The 18,544-nt window shown below is 40.4% G+C and overlaps 1 protein-coding gene and 1 pseudogene across 2 annotated transcripts in view; both read left to right on the top strand.

The window, feature by feature from the left end:
- SLC9C1 (solute carrier family 9 member C1) overlaps window positions 1–8,652 on the top strand; it is a gene marked incomplete at its 3' end in the record, with an annotated part of 107,909 nt that extends 99,257 nt beyond the window's left edge. The window contains exons 26-27 of the mRNA XM_080654684.1: window positions 6,332–6,381; window positions 8,587–8,652. Coding sequence (XP_080510810.1) covers window positions 6,332–6,381; window positions 8,587–8,652 — 116 coding nt within the window. The remainder of the gene's footprint in view (window positions 1–6,331; window positions 6,382–8,586) is intronic.
- Window positions 8,653–14,924: 6,272 nt separating this feature from the next.
- Window positions 14,925–15,280, top strand: LOC308242218 (cytochrome c oxidase subunit 7B, mitochondrial-like; annotated as a pseudogene). The gene is made up of 2 exons: window positions 14,925–15,094; window positions 15,210–15,280. The product of its transcript is annotated as a cytochrome c oxidase subunit 7B, mitochondrial-like (transcript).
- Window positions 15,281–18,544: the final 3,264 nt, after the last annotated feature.

The following is an 18,544-nucleotide window of genomic DNA, read 5'->3' as shown; positions in this document are numbered from 1 at the left end:
TCAGATATGGCTTTTATTATGTTGAGGTATGAGTCCTCTATTCCCTCTTTATTGAGAGTTTTTATCAAAAAAGTGTGTTGGGTTTTGTCAAATGTTTTTTCTGTGTCAATTCATATGATCATGTGATTTTCATCTTCCAATTTGTAATATATTTATTAATTTGTGAATATTGTACCAGCCTTGAATCCCCAGAATAAATCCCACTTAGTCATGATGTATGATCATTTTAATAAATGGCTGGATCCGATTTGCTAATATTTTATTGAGGATTTTAGCATCTATGTTCATCAGGGATATTGACCTGTAATTCTCTTTGTAGTGTCTTTATCTGGTTTTGGAATTACACTAATGCTAGCCTCATAAATAGAGCTTGTAAGTGTTCCTTCCTCTTAGATTTTTTTTTTTTGAATACTTTGAAAAAGATAGGTGTTAGGGCTTTGAAGGTTTTGGTAAAACTGCCCTGTGAAGCCAGCCATCTGGACCAGGGCTTTTGTTTGCTGGGAATTTTTTTAAATTACTGCTTCAATTTCATATTGTTATTGGCCTACTCAGGTTTTCTGATTCCTCCTGATTCAGTTTTGGAAGACTGTATTTTTTTTAGGAATTTGTCCATTTTGCCCAGGTTGTCCAGTTTGTTGGCATGTAGTTGTTCATTGTCTTTTCTTATAATGCTTAGTATTTCTGTGGGGTCAGTTGTTACTTCACCACTTTTGTTTCTGATTTTATTTATTTGGGTCCTTTTTATGTTTCTTGATGAGTCTGGCTAATGGTTCATTAATCTTGTTTATCTTTTCAAAGAACCAGCTCTTGGTTTCATTGATTTTTTTGTACTGTTTTTTTGTTTTATTTTTTTAGCCTCCATGCCATTTATTTCTCTTCCAATCTTTATTATTTCCTTCCTTCTACTTACTCAAGGCTTTTCTTATTGATCTCTTTCTAATTCTTTAAGTTGTAGGGTTAGATAACTTATGAAAAGTTTTTCTTCTTTTTTGAGGTAGGCCTGTTGTGCAGAAATTCTCTCTCAGGAATGCTTTTGTTGTATCCCATAGATTTAGGTCATTGTGTGCTCATTTTCATTTGTTTCCAAAAAGTTTTTTTTTTTTTATTTCTTGGTATCATTGGTAATCCATTCATTGGTTAATAATATTTTATTTACCCTTCATGTGTTTAATGTTTTGATTGTTTTTAACACTGATAATATTTTTTAAATAAATCTTTTTTGTTCAGATTATTACAGATGTTCCTCTCCCCCCCCCCCCCAATAGCTCCCCTCCACCTGATTCCCCCCACCCCATTCTCTTACCCCCCACCACTGTCCTCATCCATAGGTGTAATATTTTTATCCAATCTCTTCTCTCATCCCTCACACCCCTTTCCCCCTGAGAATTGTCAGTCCACTCCCTTTCTATTCCCCTGATTCTATTATATTCACCAGTTTATTCTGTTCATCAGATTTTTTATCCACTTGATTTTTAGATTCACTTGTTGATAGATATGTATTTGTTGTCACTTTGTTGTTCATAATTTTTATCTTTACCTTTTTCTTCTTCTTCCTCTTCTTAAAGAATACCCTTCAGCATTTTATATAATACTGGTTTGGTGGTGATGAACTCCTTTAGCTTTTTCTTGTCTGTGAAGCTCTTTATCTGACCTTCAATTCTAAATGATAGCTCTGCTGGGTAGAGTAATCTTGGTTGTAGGTTCTTGCTGTTCATCACTTTGAATATTTCTTGCCACTCCCTTCTGGCCTGCATAGTTTCTGTTGAGAAATCAGCTGACAGTCGCATGGGTACTCCCCTGTAGGTAACTAACTGTTTTTCTCTTGCTGCTTTCAAGATTCTCTCTTTGTCTTTTGCCCTTGGCATTTTAATTATGATGTGTCTTGGTATGGTCCTCTTTGGATTCTTCTTGTTTGGGGTTCTCTGCGCTTCCTGGACTTGTAAGTCTATTTCTTTCACCAGGTAGGGAAAGTTTTCTGTCATTATTTCTTCTAATAGATTTTCAATATTTTGCTTTCTCTCTTCTTCTGGCACCCCCATAATTCAGATGTTGGTACGCTTGAAATTGTCCCAGAGGCTCCTTACACTATCTTCATAGTTTTGGATTCTTTTTTCTTTTTGTTTTTCTGGTTGGGTGTTTTTTGCTTCCTCATATTTCAAATCTTTGGTTTGATTCTTGAGGTCCATAGGTCTACTGTTGATTTTCTGTATATTATTCTTTACTAGAGGCCTGGTGCACAAAATTTGTGCACAGGGGTGTGTGTCCCTCAGCCCAGCCTGCACCCTCTGCAATCTGGGACCCCTTGAGGGATGTCTGACTGCCTGTTCAAGCCTGGAACGGGCAGTCGGACATCCCTCTCACAATCCAGGACTGTTGGCTCCCAACTGCTCACCCGCTTGCCTTCCTGATTGCCCCTAACTGCTTCTGCCTGCCAGCCTGATCACACCCTAACCACTCCCCTACCAGCCTGATTGATGCTTAACTGCTCCCTGCCAGCCTGATTTTCCCTAACTGCCCTCCCCTGCAGGCCTGGTATCCCCCAACTGCTCTCCCCTGCAGGCCTGGTCCCCCCCCCCCCCCCAATGCTCTCCCCTGCAGGCCTGGGTCCCCCACAACTGCTTTCCCTGCAGACCCGGTCGCCTCCAACTTCCTTTCTCTGCTGGCCTGGTCAACCCTAACTGCCCTCCCCTGCAGGCTTGATCACCCCCAACTGCCCTCTCTTGTAGGCCTGGTCCCTCCCAACTGCCCTCCCCTGCTGGCCTGATTGCCCACAACTGTCCTCCCTTGCAGACCTGGTCCCTCCCAACTGCCCTCCCCTTCTGGCCATCTTGTGGTGGCCATCTTGTGGCCACATGTGGGCATCCATCTTGTGTGTTGGAGTGATGGTCAATTTGCATATTATTCTTTTATTAGATAGGATAGAAGCCTGGTGCACTGGTGGGGGCCGGCTGGTTTGCCCTGAAGGGTGTCCCAGATCAGGGTGGGGGTTCCCTTGGGGTGTGGGGCAGCCTGGGCAAGGGGCCTGTGGTGGTTTACAGGCCGGCCATGCCCCCCCCCCCGTGACCCAAGCAGAGGCCCTGGTGTCTGGGATTTATTTATCTTCTATAATTGAAACTTCATAGCCTTAAGCAGAGGGCAAGGCAGGCCAGGGCAGGCAGAAAGCTTGGCTTCCTCCATTGCTGGGGAAACCCAAGCCTCCTGCTCTCTCCGTGGCTGCAGCCATCTTGGTTGGGTTAATTTGCATACTTTCTCCTGATTGGCTGGTGGGCGTGGCTTGTGGGCATAGCAGATGTATGGTCAATTTGCATATTACTCTTTTATTAGATAGGATTTCAGACAGTGTATGCTTAATTTCTGAGTGTTCCTTTTCCATTTTTTTTTGGCATTCTCATTATGATCCTTAAAGGTCTCACTAAGTTTCTCGGAGGTTTCTAGAAGATTCTTGAGTAACCTTATAACTGTTTTTGAATTCTATATCCAGTCGTTTGCTTTCCTCCATTTCTTTCATTCGTGACTTGTTTCTTTGTCTCCGCATTTTGGTTGCTTCCCTTTGTTGATGGAGTGGCTTTGTGTGGTAGGTGACTTATAGGGCCCAGTGTCTTAGCCTCCCCAATCACCTGAGGTGGACACTCTTGGTGCACCCCTTTGTGGGCTGAGTGCACAGTCTTGTTGTAGTTAAGCCTTGATTGCTGTTGGTACACTGGGAGGAATTGACCTCCAGGCCAATTGGCTGTGAGGACCCACTGTGTCTATAATGGAAGACCTGCTGTGCTGGAGACACCCTTATGGGGCAGGACTTGCTTCAGTGGGGTTTTGGTGCTCACTGAGTTTGCCTCTTGAGTGTGTCACTTATGGATGTGAGGAGCTGAAATCTGGTGTCGTCTCACACTGACCACTAGGTACACTGGTTCCTGGATCTCCAAGGAGGTGCAGGTCAGCTACTGTCTGAGGCCACCCAGCAGGAGCTACAGCAAGATCTGCAAATTTCTCCTCTTTGCTTGGGGTTTGGAGGTTTTGGAGCTGATCCAGCTGCAGTGTATTAGGTTAAGCTGCCATAGGGCAGGCCATTCATATGCAAAAGCTGCTGCACACAGTTTGGGTGGGTTTGTAAATTGGGAGGGGCAGGGTCTCAGGGAATCACTAGGGCATGGCAAACAGCGATGGCTGCCAGTCAGCCCTCTCTGCGTCTCCACATTTCTGCATCCCCATGTCCCATGCCCCAGTGCAGTAAACAATGATTTCTGCATGCAACTCTGCAAGAGAGCCACCCTCACTTTCCAACCTGATGGCAGACAGTCCCACTTCTCCCCGTAGGTGTCTGAGTTCCCAGAATCTCACTGGAAACTGGAGTTCAGAGCAGTCAGGAGCTTGTGTCTCCCTTCGGATTGAAAAAAACAGTGCACTCAGCCGCCAGCCCGATTAGCGCGCCTCCATGACTCTGCTTTTCTGCGCCTGTGCACATCTTACCGGTCTCAATGCTCTTTTCTCTTTCCTTCTAGTTGTAGAACTTCTACTCAGCCAGCTTTCCTGTGGTTCTGGTTGATAGACGTTTTGTCTTTTAGTTGTAGTTTTGGTGTGGTTGTGAGAGGCAGCACGTAGAGGTGTATACCTTATGCTGCTATCTTGGTTTTCTTCCAACACTGCTAATATTTAAAGAAATAGAATTTGTGTTTCATTTATTTAATTAGTGAGATTTTAAAAAAGAATTATAATGCCTATTAACCAAAAAAAAAAAAATGTAGTGAATCTGGTATATATTCTTACTTTGTTGATACCAGTTAAATTGATAAATTTATCACAAGATTCCCAAAGCTCTGAAAGCACCTATATCTTGTTTAAGTAATATAATTTCTACTTATGTCATTATACTTCAATGAAAAGCTATATTAATAATAATATAATTTCTAGACATTTACTCTGAAAAAATAAAGCAAAACTAGTAAAAATGGTAATTGAGCATTATTTATAATAGCAAGTATTAGAAGTAATCAAAATGTCTAATGATAAATACATGATTAATTAAATTATCATATCAATCAACAATTGATTTCCCACATTGTAATTTGAAAAAGACCAATGACATATGCCAAGTGAAAATAGCAATGATGTATGTAACATTATGTTGCTTATTTTAAATAAATTTAATCTTTTTTATGTTACAATTATAGAACTAAATCCATATGGATACAACACTATTATCATTTGTAGGGTTTTAAATTAAGTATCAGCAGGATATGATATTAGAACCTTCACCATCTGCCCATTTAACAGCCATCTACCATCCTCACTCTAAAACTGAGCCACATCAACATGGTAATGAGAGCTGGTGGTACTTCATTCCTATACCTTAGCACAGTGGTTGGCAAACTCATGAGTCAACAGAGCCAAATATCAACAGTACAACGATTGAAATTTCTTTTGAGAGCCAAATTTTTTAAACTTAAACTTCTTCTAATGCCACTTCTTCAAAATAGACTCGCCCAGGCCATGGTATTTTGTGGAAGAGCCACACTCAAGGGGCCAAAGAGCCGCATGTGGCTCGCGAGCCGCAGTTTGCCGACCACTGTAGCACATTCCTTCTGTTCGGAACTCTCTAAGTACCCCCCTCCTCACATCTCCCCATTCCCTGAAGCTAATCTCTTCTTAGCCTTTAAATTTCAGCTTCTTCCTGGAGCCATCACTGATAACATCTCAAATTCACAAGATTGCATTCTCCTGTATGCTCCCATAGCCCGTTATTGCGTGCGGTCCTATTTTTTCATATTGTATTTTTTTATTGTATGTTTGATGGTCTGTCTACTCCATTAGAATATAAACCACAAGAAAGCATGGAATGTAACTCATTTGTTTTCTTATGTATCCCTGATGCTTACCAATGGACCTGGTGCTTTTGATACATAGAACAGACTTGAATCTCAGAGGGAAGGTGGGGGTGAGTGGGAAGAGATCAACCAAAGGACTTGTATGCATATATGCAAAACCCCTGGTCACAGATAATAGTGGTAAAGACTTGGGATGGGGGCAAGGCTGGAGTCAATGGGGGAAAAAAGGGGGACATATGTAGTACTTTCATGTGTGTGTGTGTGTGTGTGTGTGTGTGTGTGTGTGTGTGTGTGTGTGGTGATGGTGGGACAATAGATGATTTCGTTTCTCTATTTTCCAAACTTCCTGTTACATATCTGTTACATAATCTTTATAATAAAACACTGCTAATCCTATTTTTAAATTGAGATTACCACCAATTTCAGATCACAGGCCCTCACTCAGAGATTCAACAGTCCTTTGTTTCAGTGCTTAAACTAACATAGTGTTGTTGTTTTGTTTTAATCAGCTTCAGACAAACTATATGAAGAAAACCTTCAATTTCAAAAAACTACCGAGGTAAATTTCAAGTATTATTCTTTTAAAGTTTTATTTTGGATAAAAGAGAATTTTGCATTTATTGAAACTACCAATGTGTTTCTTTTATTCTGAATTATTTCACCTGCTAATCATTCTGTAGACTTGGAGATGAACACTTTCTCTTAGCACAAGGTACAATGAAAATTGTATTTCTATTTTGAAGTAAATATTACAGAAATGAAAAACAGAGTTCAGGATATGCCAATATATTCCTCTTGAATCACATAAGCAACCAGGCACTACCGGAGTGGCTGGGGTTTTAGGGTGCATGACGCTCCCACTCCTCCACCTTGTGCTGAAACTCTGACTGAAGGCTTCATTACCACCTCAGCTGTGCACTCTTGATCTTCCAACCTGAAGGCAGCTTGCCCCTGTTTTCACAGTGCCTGTCACAAAGCAGAAGCTCAATAATAAATGCTCTAATATAACTAGGTTAACCTAAGTTATTCAGAATGGCTGACAAAGACTGATTAATTTCAAGGTACATGATGAAATTGAAAAGGCCACTTGGAGATCTTGGGATTTTCAAAACCCTCTACTACTTTGCACAAAGGTCCCAAGTTATTGAACACTATAGGCCCCTGGAAATGAAATTGTGGCAAAGAGAACTAGAGTGAAAGTCCCTCACAATATCTACCCCAGCCTACCTGTAGGCTGGATCTTAGGGAGTTTGCTTTCAACTCCAGTCTCTGTCAAGCTGGTTGTATTACTCCAGGAGATGTGAATTACAATACCCAGAATCTGAGGAGTGTCTGCTACAAATACACAAACCAGAAAATTATGTATTTGGTTGTTTAAAAATACGTTGTACATCAATGAAGTCCACTTGCTTGATTAGCACTAGGCATAAAATTCTGAAAATTCATGCTCCTTTCCCCCCGCAATCTCTCCTCACAAGTGTATGTTGAATGAAAGGTGGTTATAGGTTCTACAGGGACAGTGAAGGTGTTTTCTCTGTCTTTGACTCAAATGTATCCAAGTTCCCTGGCCTTTAGGAGGCCAACCCTCTTCTTTAATACCAAGTTCCCATCCTGCATAGTAGAAGGAGGTTCACTCCCTCCTCAAGTATTTCGTAGTCTTCCTGGGAAGCTTTTCCTCAAAACTCCCCTGGATGTTGCTTATTACCTGGAACTCCTGACCCATAGCCTGGGACTACGAATGTGGGTACCGGCATGAAATTCCTGAGTTTGTCTCCTGGTTCCATCACTTATTAGACATGTGACCTTGGACAAATTTCTTAACCTGCCTAAGCATCACTTTCCCATCTATAAAAACAAGATAATAGCAATACCTATCTCCTAGTGCTGCTGTGGAGATTAAATGGAAAGTGTCTGGTGCGTAACAAACAATACATACACTTAACTTCCATTATTCTCTGTAAATCCCTTCTTAACTTTGTAAACTACTTCTTCAAACTTCTTTTGTTCTCCTATTATGTTTCTTAAAAATAGGGGTACAATCACCTTCTCTAATTCTTCCAACATAGTTGCTGCTAAGACAAGAATATAACAAAGAGAAATTACTTTTTTTTTTTTTTTTTTTTTAATGAGGAGGAGGAGAGTTAAGATAAAATACTGTGGCTTCTAGAGCTCACTGATTAGGCCTTCTTTCTCCTTAGTCCTGGCCAGCTGCCAAGCTTGTAGGGTTAGCTTAACAGCATATTTTGTGGAATGAAAGAGAGAATCATGGATGCTAATGATCTTCCTGTACATATGCCCCCATAGTGCTGCTTTTTCATAATTAAAAAAATTGATTGCACAGTGGTTGTTAATACAGAGGAAGTAGTGTGAAAGTGAGAGACAGTCCATTAAATGTTAGAAACATCAGTTAGTGAGACATATAGAAATCATCAAATTGGGTGATTTAGTAGATGCTTTTTCTCCCTGATGTTGGATCCTGGCTGTTTCTGGGACAGCTCCCTTCCCATATCCCCTTAAACCCTTCCCCTACCCTCCTACCCCCAATTGTGTCTTTACCTTTACATAATAAAAAGGCCTCTCACAACATCAAGCAGCTCATTACAAAATGTTTTGGTCCCCAAGACAGAGCACACAGTGCTGCCACCACCAGAAGTCCCAGTTCTTGGTCCTCTGCTCTATAGACCAGACTTGATACCAGCATTGCTTTATATATCTGACTCTTATCAAGTCTAAAATCTGACTTATCTCCTGTCTTAATTTCTAGACTCAGCAGCCTACTGAAATACCTAGTGATACCAAGGAGGAGACCAGCTTCTCTAAGAACACCTAGAATAAGCCTAGATGAAAATCTGGTAAGCTGCGGGTTTCCTCAGCATGATCAGGAGCATCTCTGTTCCTGGAGACAGACACTGATTGAAGCCAAAAGTTCCTTTGTGCTTTGTGTGGTAGTGTGAATTGTATACCACTTTTCACTAGTCATTATTTGGAATATATCCATTTCCACTAGCCAGTTGCTTCTTCTAATGACATAATTTCTAAATCCTCATTTGGAAAATTAACTCTTAAATAAGATTTCTTAATCTAGATTTCTGAAAACTTCATAGACTCACGGTTTCCTCTCTATAGTCTACTAAATCTCACATTGGCTGCTCCCAATTCAGCAGGTCATTTTCCAAACTGTCATGTACTGTGGAAGATATAAACAGGCAATAATTATGACTTCGAGGAGACAAAACATATTAGAAGACAATTACATAACAATACAAGATACACTATAGATAGTGCCAACTGAAGTTATAGGAATTCAAAAAAGAAATAGCTGCCTATTGAGTGTGAGCAAAGTCTTTGTGGAGAAAGAAAAAGGATGTTCAGAATAGAGGACACGAGACTTCAGGGGAACAATGAATAGACCAGTCTGGCTGCTGATTGTTCAAATGTGGCATCTGTGGGGAAATATTCGCATATATGAGTACTTTCTATGACCTATGTTACAAAGAACATATCACTGGGTTAAAAAAAATAACCTTCAGATAAATAGTTTTATCTTCATTTAAAAAAATGTTAACTCTTGAATGACACTTTATATGACAAAGACCATACTTAAAAATAGATTTAAAGACTAACAATGCACTATGAAAAGGTATTTGCAAGAGTTATTTGCAATATGATCAATATCTTTTACATGGGAAAACTGTAAAAAAAATGATAAGGAAAACACTATGATTCTGGTAGGCAACGTTATGACAGCCAATCAGGGAGGAGACGATACCCAAAATATGGAGAAAATTAGAAATGCAAAATTGAATAACAATAGCATATTAACATTTGCTTTTTTAAATTAACAATTTTTATTCAGTGCTAACATCTTTTTATTATAAATCAATGAAAATAGAGTGATGCTGTTTTCTCACATTTTCTGAGTAAAAGGAATTTGTAACAAAAATCATAAAAATGCTCACACAATTGACTCAGTGATTTTGCATCTAGGAATCAATCCAAAGGGATAATCCAAAGTATTACATAGACATCTGTACCAAATGTCCAGTGCACCACTATTTCTAATGACAAAAAATTAAAAAGAGCTCAGTGTCCAACAATAAGAAAGTATACAATTTCACTACAGAATATCATCTATATAAGGAAATATCATACAACCATTACAAAGATTGGTTGTGCAATCCAATGTAAAATATAAAAAGAGAAGGCAAAACAGTATATACATTTTTTAACATAAAAAAGACCAGAAAAGATAAATCCAAATGACTCAATGATTCAATTAGGTGTTTAGAAAGGTGAGAGTACAGGTGGTTTTGTTCACTGCTCTTATTTTATGTGTTTATATTACTCTTTGAATAAAAAAAAAACATGATTGTAAAATGATTAAGCATTATTCAAATATTGAAATTTGTCTTCCATCCTATCTATTTACACTCAGCAATCACAGTGCTATGGTCTGTTCCATTCTACCACCCTTTACGCTTAGCAATCACAGTGCTATGAATGGAATTAGCCAGAGCTAAAGCTCAGTGAGTGAGAATGACTTCAGTCAGTGTCTCGCACATAGAAAACCCTCCTCCCTGTCTAGGTCCACAGGCTCCAATGGCTTCCCTGACCTTGACTCCCAGTTTAAATCATGCTGCCCTACTTCTGGTTTATGAATGATTTGCTCAACTTCTTTTCTTGGTGTCAGCGTAATGACCAGGAGATGTTTATGTGGGAATGAAACTGAACCTCTAATACATCCTGTTCTGGGTTGTAGGTCAATGTGGGAAGATTCCAAGGTCTTTGGAGTTTATTTGTTTTTTTTTTCTTCCCACTTCTGTTAGGAATGGTTGACAAGAATATTTTGAAGACTGATGCTGGTATTCGCTACTGTCATGAGATGCCTCCTGTTTCTGAAACACAAGTCCCTACATCAAGAGTGAGCAACTTCCAGTTGGATCCTGTGTGAATGTGCTTGGTGCCACATGGAAGGAACTTTGGACCTTACAAACATTCATATATATATATATATATATATATATATATATATATATATATTGCAAAATCTCAATTTAAAATATCTGTTACTTTAAATATCTAAAACACCTCAGAAAATTAGAGTTAGCTTTAATTTTAGAGCCAGAAAACAAGCTTATGTCATCTAGTTTGCCTATTGCTCTTAGAGCAAAAATGTATTAATTCACTTTATGAAAAATAAAATATTATTTCTTAAAATGTAGTTGAAATGTTGCTCTTGAACCAAGTTTTGAGCTTTGTCATTCATTGTACTTCACCTGTCTTGCGAGTGTTCAGTGAGTTGAAATAGCAAAGAATGGAAACTTATTTAGACAAAACCATAGGACTCAGACCTAAATGAAACTTCCACTGTTCATCATTATAGTTACAACAATGAGCACAATGCCTGGCATGTAATTTTTAAAATAGTCTTAACAGCCCCGAACTGTTTTACTCAGAGGTTAGAGCATTGGCTCTCAAACCAAAGGGTCCTGGGTTTGATTCCCCATCATGGGCATGGACCTGGGTTGCATGTTTGATCCCCAGCCTTGGTGCATGTGAGAAGCAACCAATCTCTCTCTCTCTCTCTCTCTCACTCTCTCTCTCTCTCTCACTTCACCCCACTGTCTCTAAAAAATCAATGGGAAAAATATCCTCAGGTGAAGATTAACAACGATAACAAAAAGCCTTACCAGTTAAGAATTATTATGTGCTTCCCATATTTTAGATGTAGAACAAATACTATACAGTTATGAGCTTATATAATCATCATAGCAACCATATAAAGTAGGTACTATTATTCCCAATTGACAAAAGAGTAAACTGAAAGGGCGAGGAGTGCAATTTACCCCAAACCTCACAGCTACACAGAGGGAGAGCGTGGATTTGACAACAAGCTTGTGATTAGTTATTATATCATATATTCTTCCAATGTGGTAAGTACTAAATATCTAAAGAATTAATATATATCTTCAGGATCATACCTGCACACAGTTTGGGAAATCTGAATGTTATTCCAAACTTCGTTCTTGCTGCAACTGGTGGGAGGCACATTTTCAGAACCCAGTGTGGAGACTCCATTTATGAGATGTCCTTGTGGAGTAGATAATTTGGTTTGTTCTTTTGGGAAAGCCAAATCAAACTGCTATCACTTCTCTCCAAAACTAACCTCAACCATTTTTCCCCAGAGATAATTACATAGCGTCTAGCAGCTCTTTCAGGGTTGGAGGGATCCCCCTCGATGAGCATTCTTCCTCTCCTGAGTTCTGAACCAACTGAAAAGTAAGACACAGGATGAAGACAACTGGAGACTAAAACACACACCCATGCACCCAACTCCCTCCCACCACACACACACACATCTTTCTTAGTGGCTGAGCTGACAGAATGTGGTTGCCTTCTGACCTCCACAATCAGACACGTTGACCACAGTAGGCATTTATCATTAAACTTACTACATAGCTGAGAACAGCAGAAAATACAAAACTTCTAAGGGCAGTTTCTCTTCAAAAAGAAACCAGGAAGAAGGGTTGGACAAAGAATGTCCAGATTCTGCTTCCAAATTCATCAACCTGGTCAGCCACTCCACCTCAGCAGAATGAAGGAGGAGGTGGTGTCAGGCCAGGAGGGTTAAGGCCATGGAGAGTGGAGCCCTGAATCTGGAGCAAGACACCAGGAGGGAGAAGTTCTCTCCATTGAGGGAGCTGCCACTCACAGAGAGCTCAGCATGCACCAGACTCTCTTCTGAGGGTTTTGCCTTCCTTAACTAGGCCAGTCATCCCATGACCTTCCAGGAGGTAAGTGCTATCATTACCCCATTCCCCAGAGAAAGTAAGGGGTTCAGGGAATTCAGATAAATTCCTCACAGTCAGTGTCAGATGTATGACACTGGGACTCAAATCCTCTAAGCACATTCAATGCAATTTGCAATGCTTTTTAAGTTCTCTAGATTTTATTTTGGAAATGTAAGCCATTGGAGAGGAGGAGGCTGCACTCTACAAATGATCATCACCCAGTCAGTGCCTGACTAGGTTCAGGCCCTGGAATGTAAACATTTTCAGGGAAAGACCCTGAACAAGGCGGAGATACGAGGTAATCACGCCTGGTGTGTACCCACCCTCATCAGGCAGGTCAGCAGGACACCTCAGTGCCCAGGATTCTTCTTCATCTGAAAGAATGTGATGCACAGACTTTGGCCTGAGGAGGGCACTTATCTCACTTTTATTTGACTCTTCTGAGGGAACTTACTCCATCACAAAGCCCCGAGCACTGCCCGCCTTTACAATTTTTAGATAAAAGATTTTCCTTGGTCCTTTAGCCCTGGAAATTTTTTTAAAATATATTTTAGCTTTTAACTTTTACAGTGATTAAACTTGGTTTTCATTTTCCTCCAGATATTTAATCTTCTATATTCTGTTAGTCTTACTAATAAGAAGCAGGCAACTTTACCAAGGAAGAGACATTCTTTCCAAGGGTTGTTCATGGCCCAAACAATGACAGGGAAGTGCTGGAGCATCCTCCTGCCAGTGCTATCCAGAGAAGCCCTGTCAGTGAGCTAAACAAAGTCCCATTTTGTTTCCAAAAAGTTCCCTCGCCATAAAGTAGCCCTCAATGTTTTACTGCTCCTGCCAAGTGGGTGGAGCTATACGCTAACATCCCTCCATCAGGAAACAAAATCCCAGCCCCAGAGTTCACTTAGAAGGATCCTGGAACTCTGCTGCTTCCTCCTCTTTACAACCAAATGCTCCTGAACGAGGAATATCAGAAATTAATAGTCACAGTTTTCAGACACAGGACTCTCTGAAATTAGCCAAGACTAATCATCAGCTCATACGCTGCACCAGGAGTAAACAGAAAAATACACTCAGGAGGTCTCTCAACATTATCCACCCTGCAGGCTTCCCATCTCAATGTACTTTCTGGAGGGGAGCGGAATAGCGAAGTCTTAGCTAAGTGACTGGATTCCTGACCCTGCAAGAACTCTTAAATAAACCAGTCTCTTTCCTACCATAAAATGTCCCAACAGCTTCATCCTTACCCATGAGTAGCTCTCCCAGCTTCCTTTGCTAACCACAAAAATCTGAAAAGGAGTAGGCTAGAGCTAGATTCATGCTGTTCAGTTCCTTGAGCCTGAAGGGGCTCAAATAATCATGTAACCAAAAGGCCTCTAACTTGCCTCAGCAGCTGAAGCCAGCAGGGAGTTTGAAAACCACTCAAGATCTGGGAAACCATGACACACTCCAAACATGCAAATAATGTTTCAGCCTTTCCAGACACATTGGAGTGATACAGATTAGAGCTCAAAGCCAAGCCTATCTTTCTAGCAGGACAATAAAGCATTTAACATAGCATATGGATCATAGAAAGCTCTCAGCAAATAGTTATTCTGATTGTATGTATTATCCTTCAACCTCGGAGATATAGCAAAACAGAATTTGCACTGGCCATTGATTCTCTACGGTAATGGGCAGGAAAGTAAATTTAAAAGGATAGGAAATTTTAAATTTTTAAATTTAAGTAAATTTAAAAATTCCAGCTCAACCTTCCTCTAATTTCACCATCATCTGCTTGCAAACATCCAGGCTTTTATTTCCAATTCAATTTATATAGTTTCTTTTAAGTGTTAGGCACTGGGGTATGCTTACACACTGAGGAGAATAAAGAGAGAATGTAATATTCAAAGATTTGTTATTTTGGCTTCATTGTGTGGGGCGTATGTGTTGCTATACTTTTATTTGGGGAGAGGAGGTAGGTTATCTAGTCCAGAGTCAGTTTCGTAGTGATAAATATGTATAATATAAAAGTCCTGCTCTTTCCTGCCACCTTACACAATCATAGGAAATTTTCGTGATTAGTAGCTAAGACTTCCATAGCTCAGCTTCTCCACCTAGTGGCCTGAGTTTAACTGAAGTTTGAAAATTAGAGAGCAATTCCCAGCCTATCCTTACATTATAAAGCAGATTAATTTCCAACAACTTACTCCTATGGCTTGACTCTCTGGACCCAAGAAAAACCTTTGCTCAGAGGTTTCCCCCCGAGGGTATTTGATTCCAAGTTCCAACAACCAGCAGCTGCAGTTGCCTCAGTGTTGTCTTCAGCTTCTAGATGTTTCCATTGGCCAAAAAACGCGCTAAGGCTTCTCCCAGTTCGACGCATTCAGCCAACAATGGCAAGGCAGATCCACCATAAAAGGACACGTGATTTCCATGACAAGTATGGCAATGCTATTTTAGCTAGTGGAGCCACTTTCTGTGTTGCTACATGGACATACAGAGACTGGACAGGAGGGGGAGAGACACAGAGAGAAGCAATGATGTGAGACAGAGACATTGATTGGTTGCTTCCTGCATTCGCCCCAACCAGGGCCTGGGATCAAGCTGCACTCGGCAGCAACACAAGTTGGAATAGAATGGGACCTGTCCCCTGTTGGCAGAGTCACCCCAAAGGAATGGAGAGATTAGTAATCATCCCAGTTGGTGTGATAATGAATTGTTTCAAAACCAACTCATAATTGATGGCAAGTGAAAGCTCTGTGTACCCATTTAAACTATGGCATAATGGGAGAAATACAGTACATTTGAAACCTTCACAAAAACCTTGGCTCAATCTTGGAACTAATTGAACCACCTATGGGGCAGGGTATATGCTGTTTGCTCAAGCTGCCACAGCCAGGCGTTGGGACAGACTAATTCATACTGGCGAGGAGTCAACAACAGTTCTACTCACTGGCTAAGCTCCCATGTCCATTTTGTCTTCCTTCACGATGCTGAGAAAGTCTGGTTCCCTGCTGCTGACCTCCAGGTAGTGCAGAAGGAAACTGAGGAAATCCCCCTCAGAGACAGGCTCAAGTCTAGACAGCAGCTACGGGGGCAAGAGTGATGCGTGATGAGTCTGGTATGGCACAACTAGTACTCCAGTTTCTCCAACACTTTCTGCTAAGCTCCCTCCCCACACTGCTCCAGACAGTTGTGGGTGTGACCTCTATATTACTCCAGGACAAGCAATAAAGTATTTTGCGTTTCCTTTTATTTTATTTCAAGGAGCTCCATGAGGGCAGGCTGGTATCTGCTCTGCTCACCATTGAACCCACAATGCCCAGAATACAGTACACACTCAAAATTGATTTGTTGAAGGAATGGAGGAATGAGTGAGTGACCAAACTGGAACCAACTATCAAATATAAAGATAAAAAAAATATATATAATGATTCTTGTCTCCAAGTTTATTTCTTTTTTTAACCTCATTTTTCTATTGAGACATACAGTGAAAATGCAACTGTTTTGGTATACAGCTCTCTGAATTATGAGAAATGCATGCAGTCATGTAGCTACTACCACAAAATACAGAAGAACAACAAAACAAATTTCTTCTTGCCTCTTGAAAGTCAACCCCTCCCCCACCCCTTCTCCTAGCCACCCCTGATATGTTTTTTGTCCCTACAGTCTTGCCTTGTCCTGATTTGAATATCACAAAAAGTAGACTTTAAGTCTGGCTTCCTTCACTTAGCATAATTTGAGATTCAGCCATGTTGCTACATATATCAGTAGTCCAATCCTTTTTATTGCTGGGCAGTATTCCTTTGTGTGGATGCAACACTTAAGCCATCACTTTTTGTGAAGCAATTAAACTAACGCAGCTATAAACGTTGCATGCAAGTTCCCTGGAGGTCTTCATATTTCATTTCACTTGGACAGACATCTAGGAGTGGGATTGCTAAATTGTGTGGTAAGGCTATGTTTAACTTCTTAAAAAACTGCCACGTTGTTTTGCCATGGGCAATGCTTGAGACTTCCAGATGCCCCACATCCCTTGCTAACACTTGGTATTAACAGCTTTTGTTTTTGTTTTCAATGTTAGCCATTCTAATGGTATGTAATGGTACTGCATTGTGGTTTTGATTTACATCTCCTAATGACCATAGTGTTAAGCATCTTTTCATGTATTTATTTGCCAGCTGTATATTTCCTTTGATGAAGTGTCTGTTCAAATATATTCCGCATTTTTTTATTGTGTGTTTGTTTTCTTCTTAGTCAGTTTTGAAAGTTCTTTATATATCCTGAATAAAAATCTTTTTTTATCAGATGTATGTCTTGCTATTATTTTCTTTTTAAAAAAATAAATCTTTATTGTTCAGATTATCACAGTTGTTCCTCTTTTTTCCCCCCCTTAGCTCCCCTCCACCCGGTTCACACCCCACCCCATACCCTTACTCCCCCCTTCCCCACCGCCACTTTCCTCATCCATAGGTGTAAGATTTTTGTCCAATCTCTTTCCACACCCCCCACACTCCTTCCCCCCACCCCGAGAATTGTCAGTCCACTCCATTTCTATGCCCCTGATTCTATTATATTCACCAGTTTATTCTGTTCATCAGATTTTTTATCCACTTGATTTTTAGATTCACTTGTTGATAGATATGTATTTGTTGTCACTTTGTTGTTCATAATTTTTATCTTTACTTTTTTCTTCTTCTTCCTCTTCTTAAAGAATACCCTTCAGCATTTCATATAATCCTGGTTTGGTGGTGATGAACTCCTTTAGCTTTTTCTTGTCTGTGAAGCTCTTTATCTGACCTTCAATTCTAAATGATAGCTTTGCTGGGTAGAGTAATCTTGGTTGTAGGTTCTTGCTATTCATCACTTTGAATATTTCTTGCCACTCCCTTCTGGCCTGCATAGTTTCTGTTGAGAAATCAGCTGACAGTCGCATGGGTACTCCCTTGTAGGTAACTAACTGTTTTTCTCTTGCTGCTTTCAAGATTCTCTCTTTGTCTTTTGCCCTTGGCATTTTAATTATGATGTGTCTTGGTGTGGTCTTCTTTGGATTCCTCTTGTTTGGGGTTCTCTGTGCTTCCTGGACTTGTAAGTCTATTTCTTTTACCAGGTGGGGGAAGTTTTCTGTCATTATTTCTTCAAATAGGTTTTCAATATTTTGCTCTCTCTCTTCTTCTGGCACCCCTATAATTCGGATGTTGGTATGCTTGAAGTTGTCCCAGCGGCTCCTTACACTCTCTTCATAGTTTTGGATTCTTTTTGCTTTTTGCTTTTCCGGTTGGGTGTTTTTTGCTTCTTTGTAATTCAAATCTTTGACTTGATTCTTGCGATCCTCTAGTCTGCTGTTGGATCTCTGTATATTATTTTTTATTTCAGTCAGTGTATGCTTAATTTCTGATTGGTCCTTTTTCATATCCTTGAGGGTCTCACTAAATTTCTCGGAGGTTTCTAGAAGATTCTTGAGTGACCTTATAACTGTTGTTTTGAACTTTATATCCAGTATTTTGCTTTCATTGATTTCTTTCATTTGTGACTTGTTTCTTTGTCTTCGCATTTTGGCTGCTTCCCTGTGTTTGTTTCTATGTACTGGGTAGCTGCTAAGGCTCCTTGAATTGATAGAGTGGCCTTGTGTGGTTGGTGTCCTATAGGGCCCAGTGGCTCAGCCTCCCTAGTCACCTGAGGTGGATGCTCTAGGTGTGCCCCTTTGTGGGCTGTGTGCACAGTCTTGTTGTAGTTGAGCCTTGATTGCTGTTGGTATCACTGGGAGGAATTGACCTTCAGGCCAATTGGCTGTGAGGACCTGCTGTGTCTACAATGAAAGATCTGTTGCACAGGAGACAACCTTATGGGGTAGGACTTGCTTCAGTGGGGCTTTGGTGCTCACTGAGTCTGCCACTTGAGTGTGTCTGTTATGGATGTGAAGCATTGTAATCCGGTATGGTCTCACTCTGA

The sequence above is a fragment of the Plecotus auritus genome (assembly GCF_963455305.1).
Source record: "Plecotus auritus genome assembly, chromosome: 2".
Classification (NCBI taxonomy): domain Eukaryota; kingdom Metazoa; phylum Chordata; class Mammalia; order Chiroptera; family Vespertilionidae; genus Plecotus; species Plecotus auritus.
Note: the sequence above shows the minus strand (reverse complement) of the source record. Positions and strands in the feature narration are given on the sequence as shown.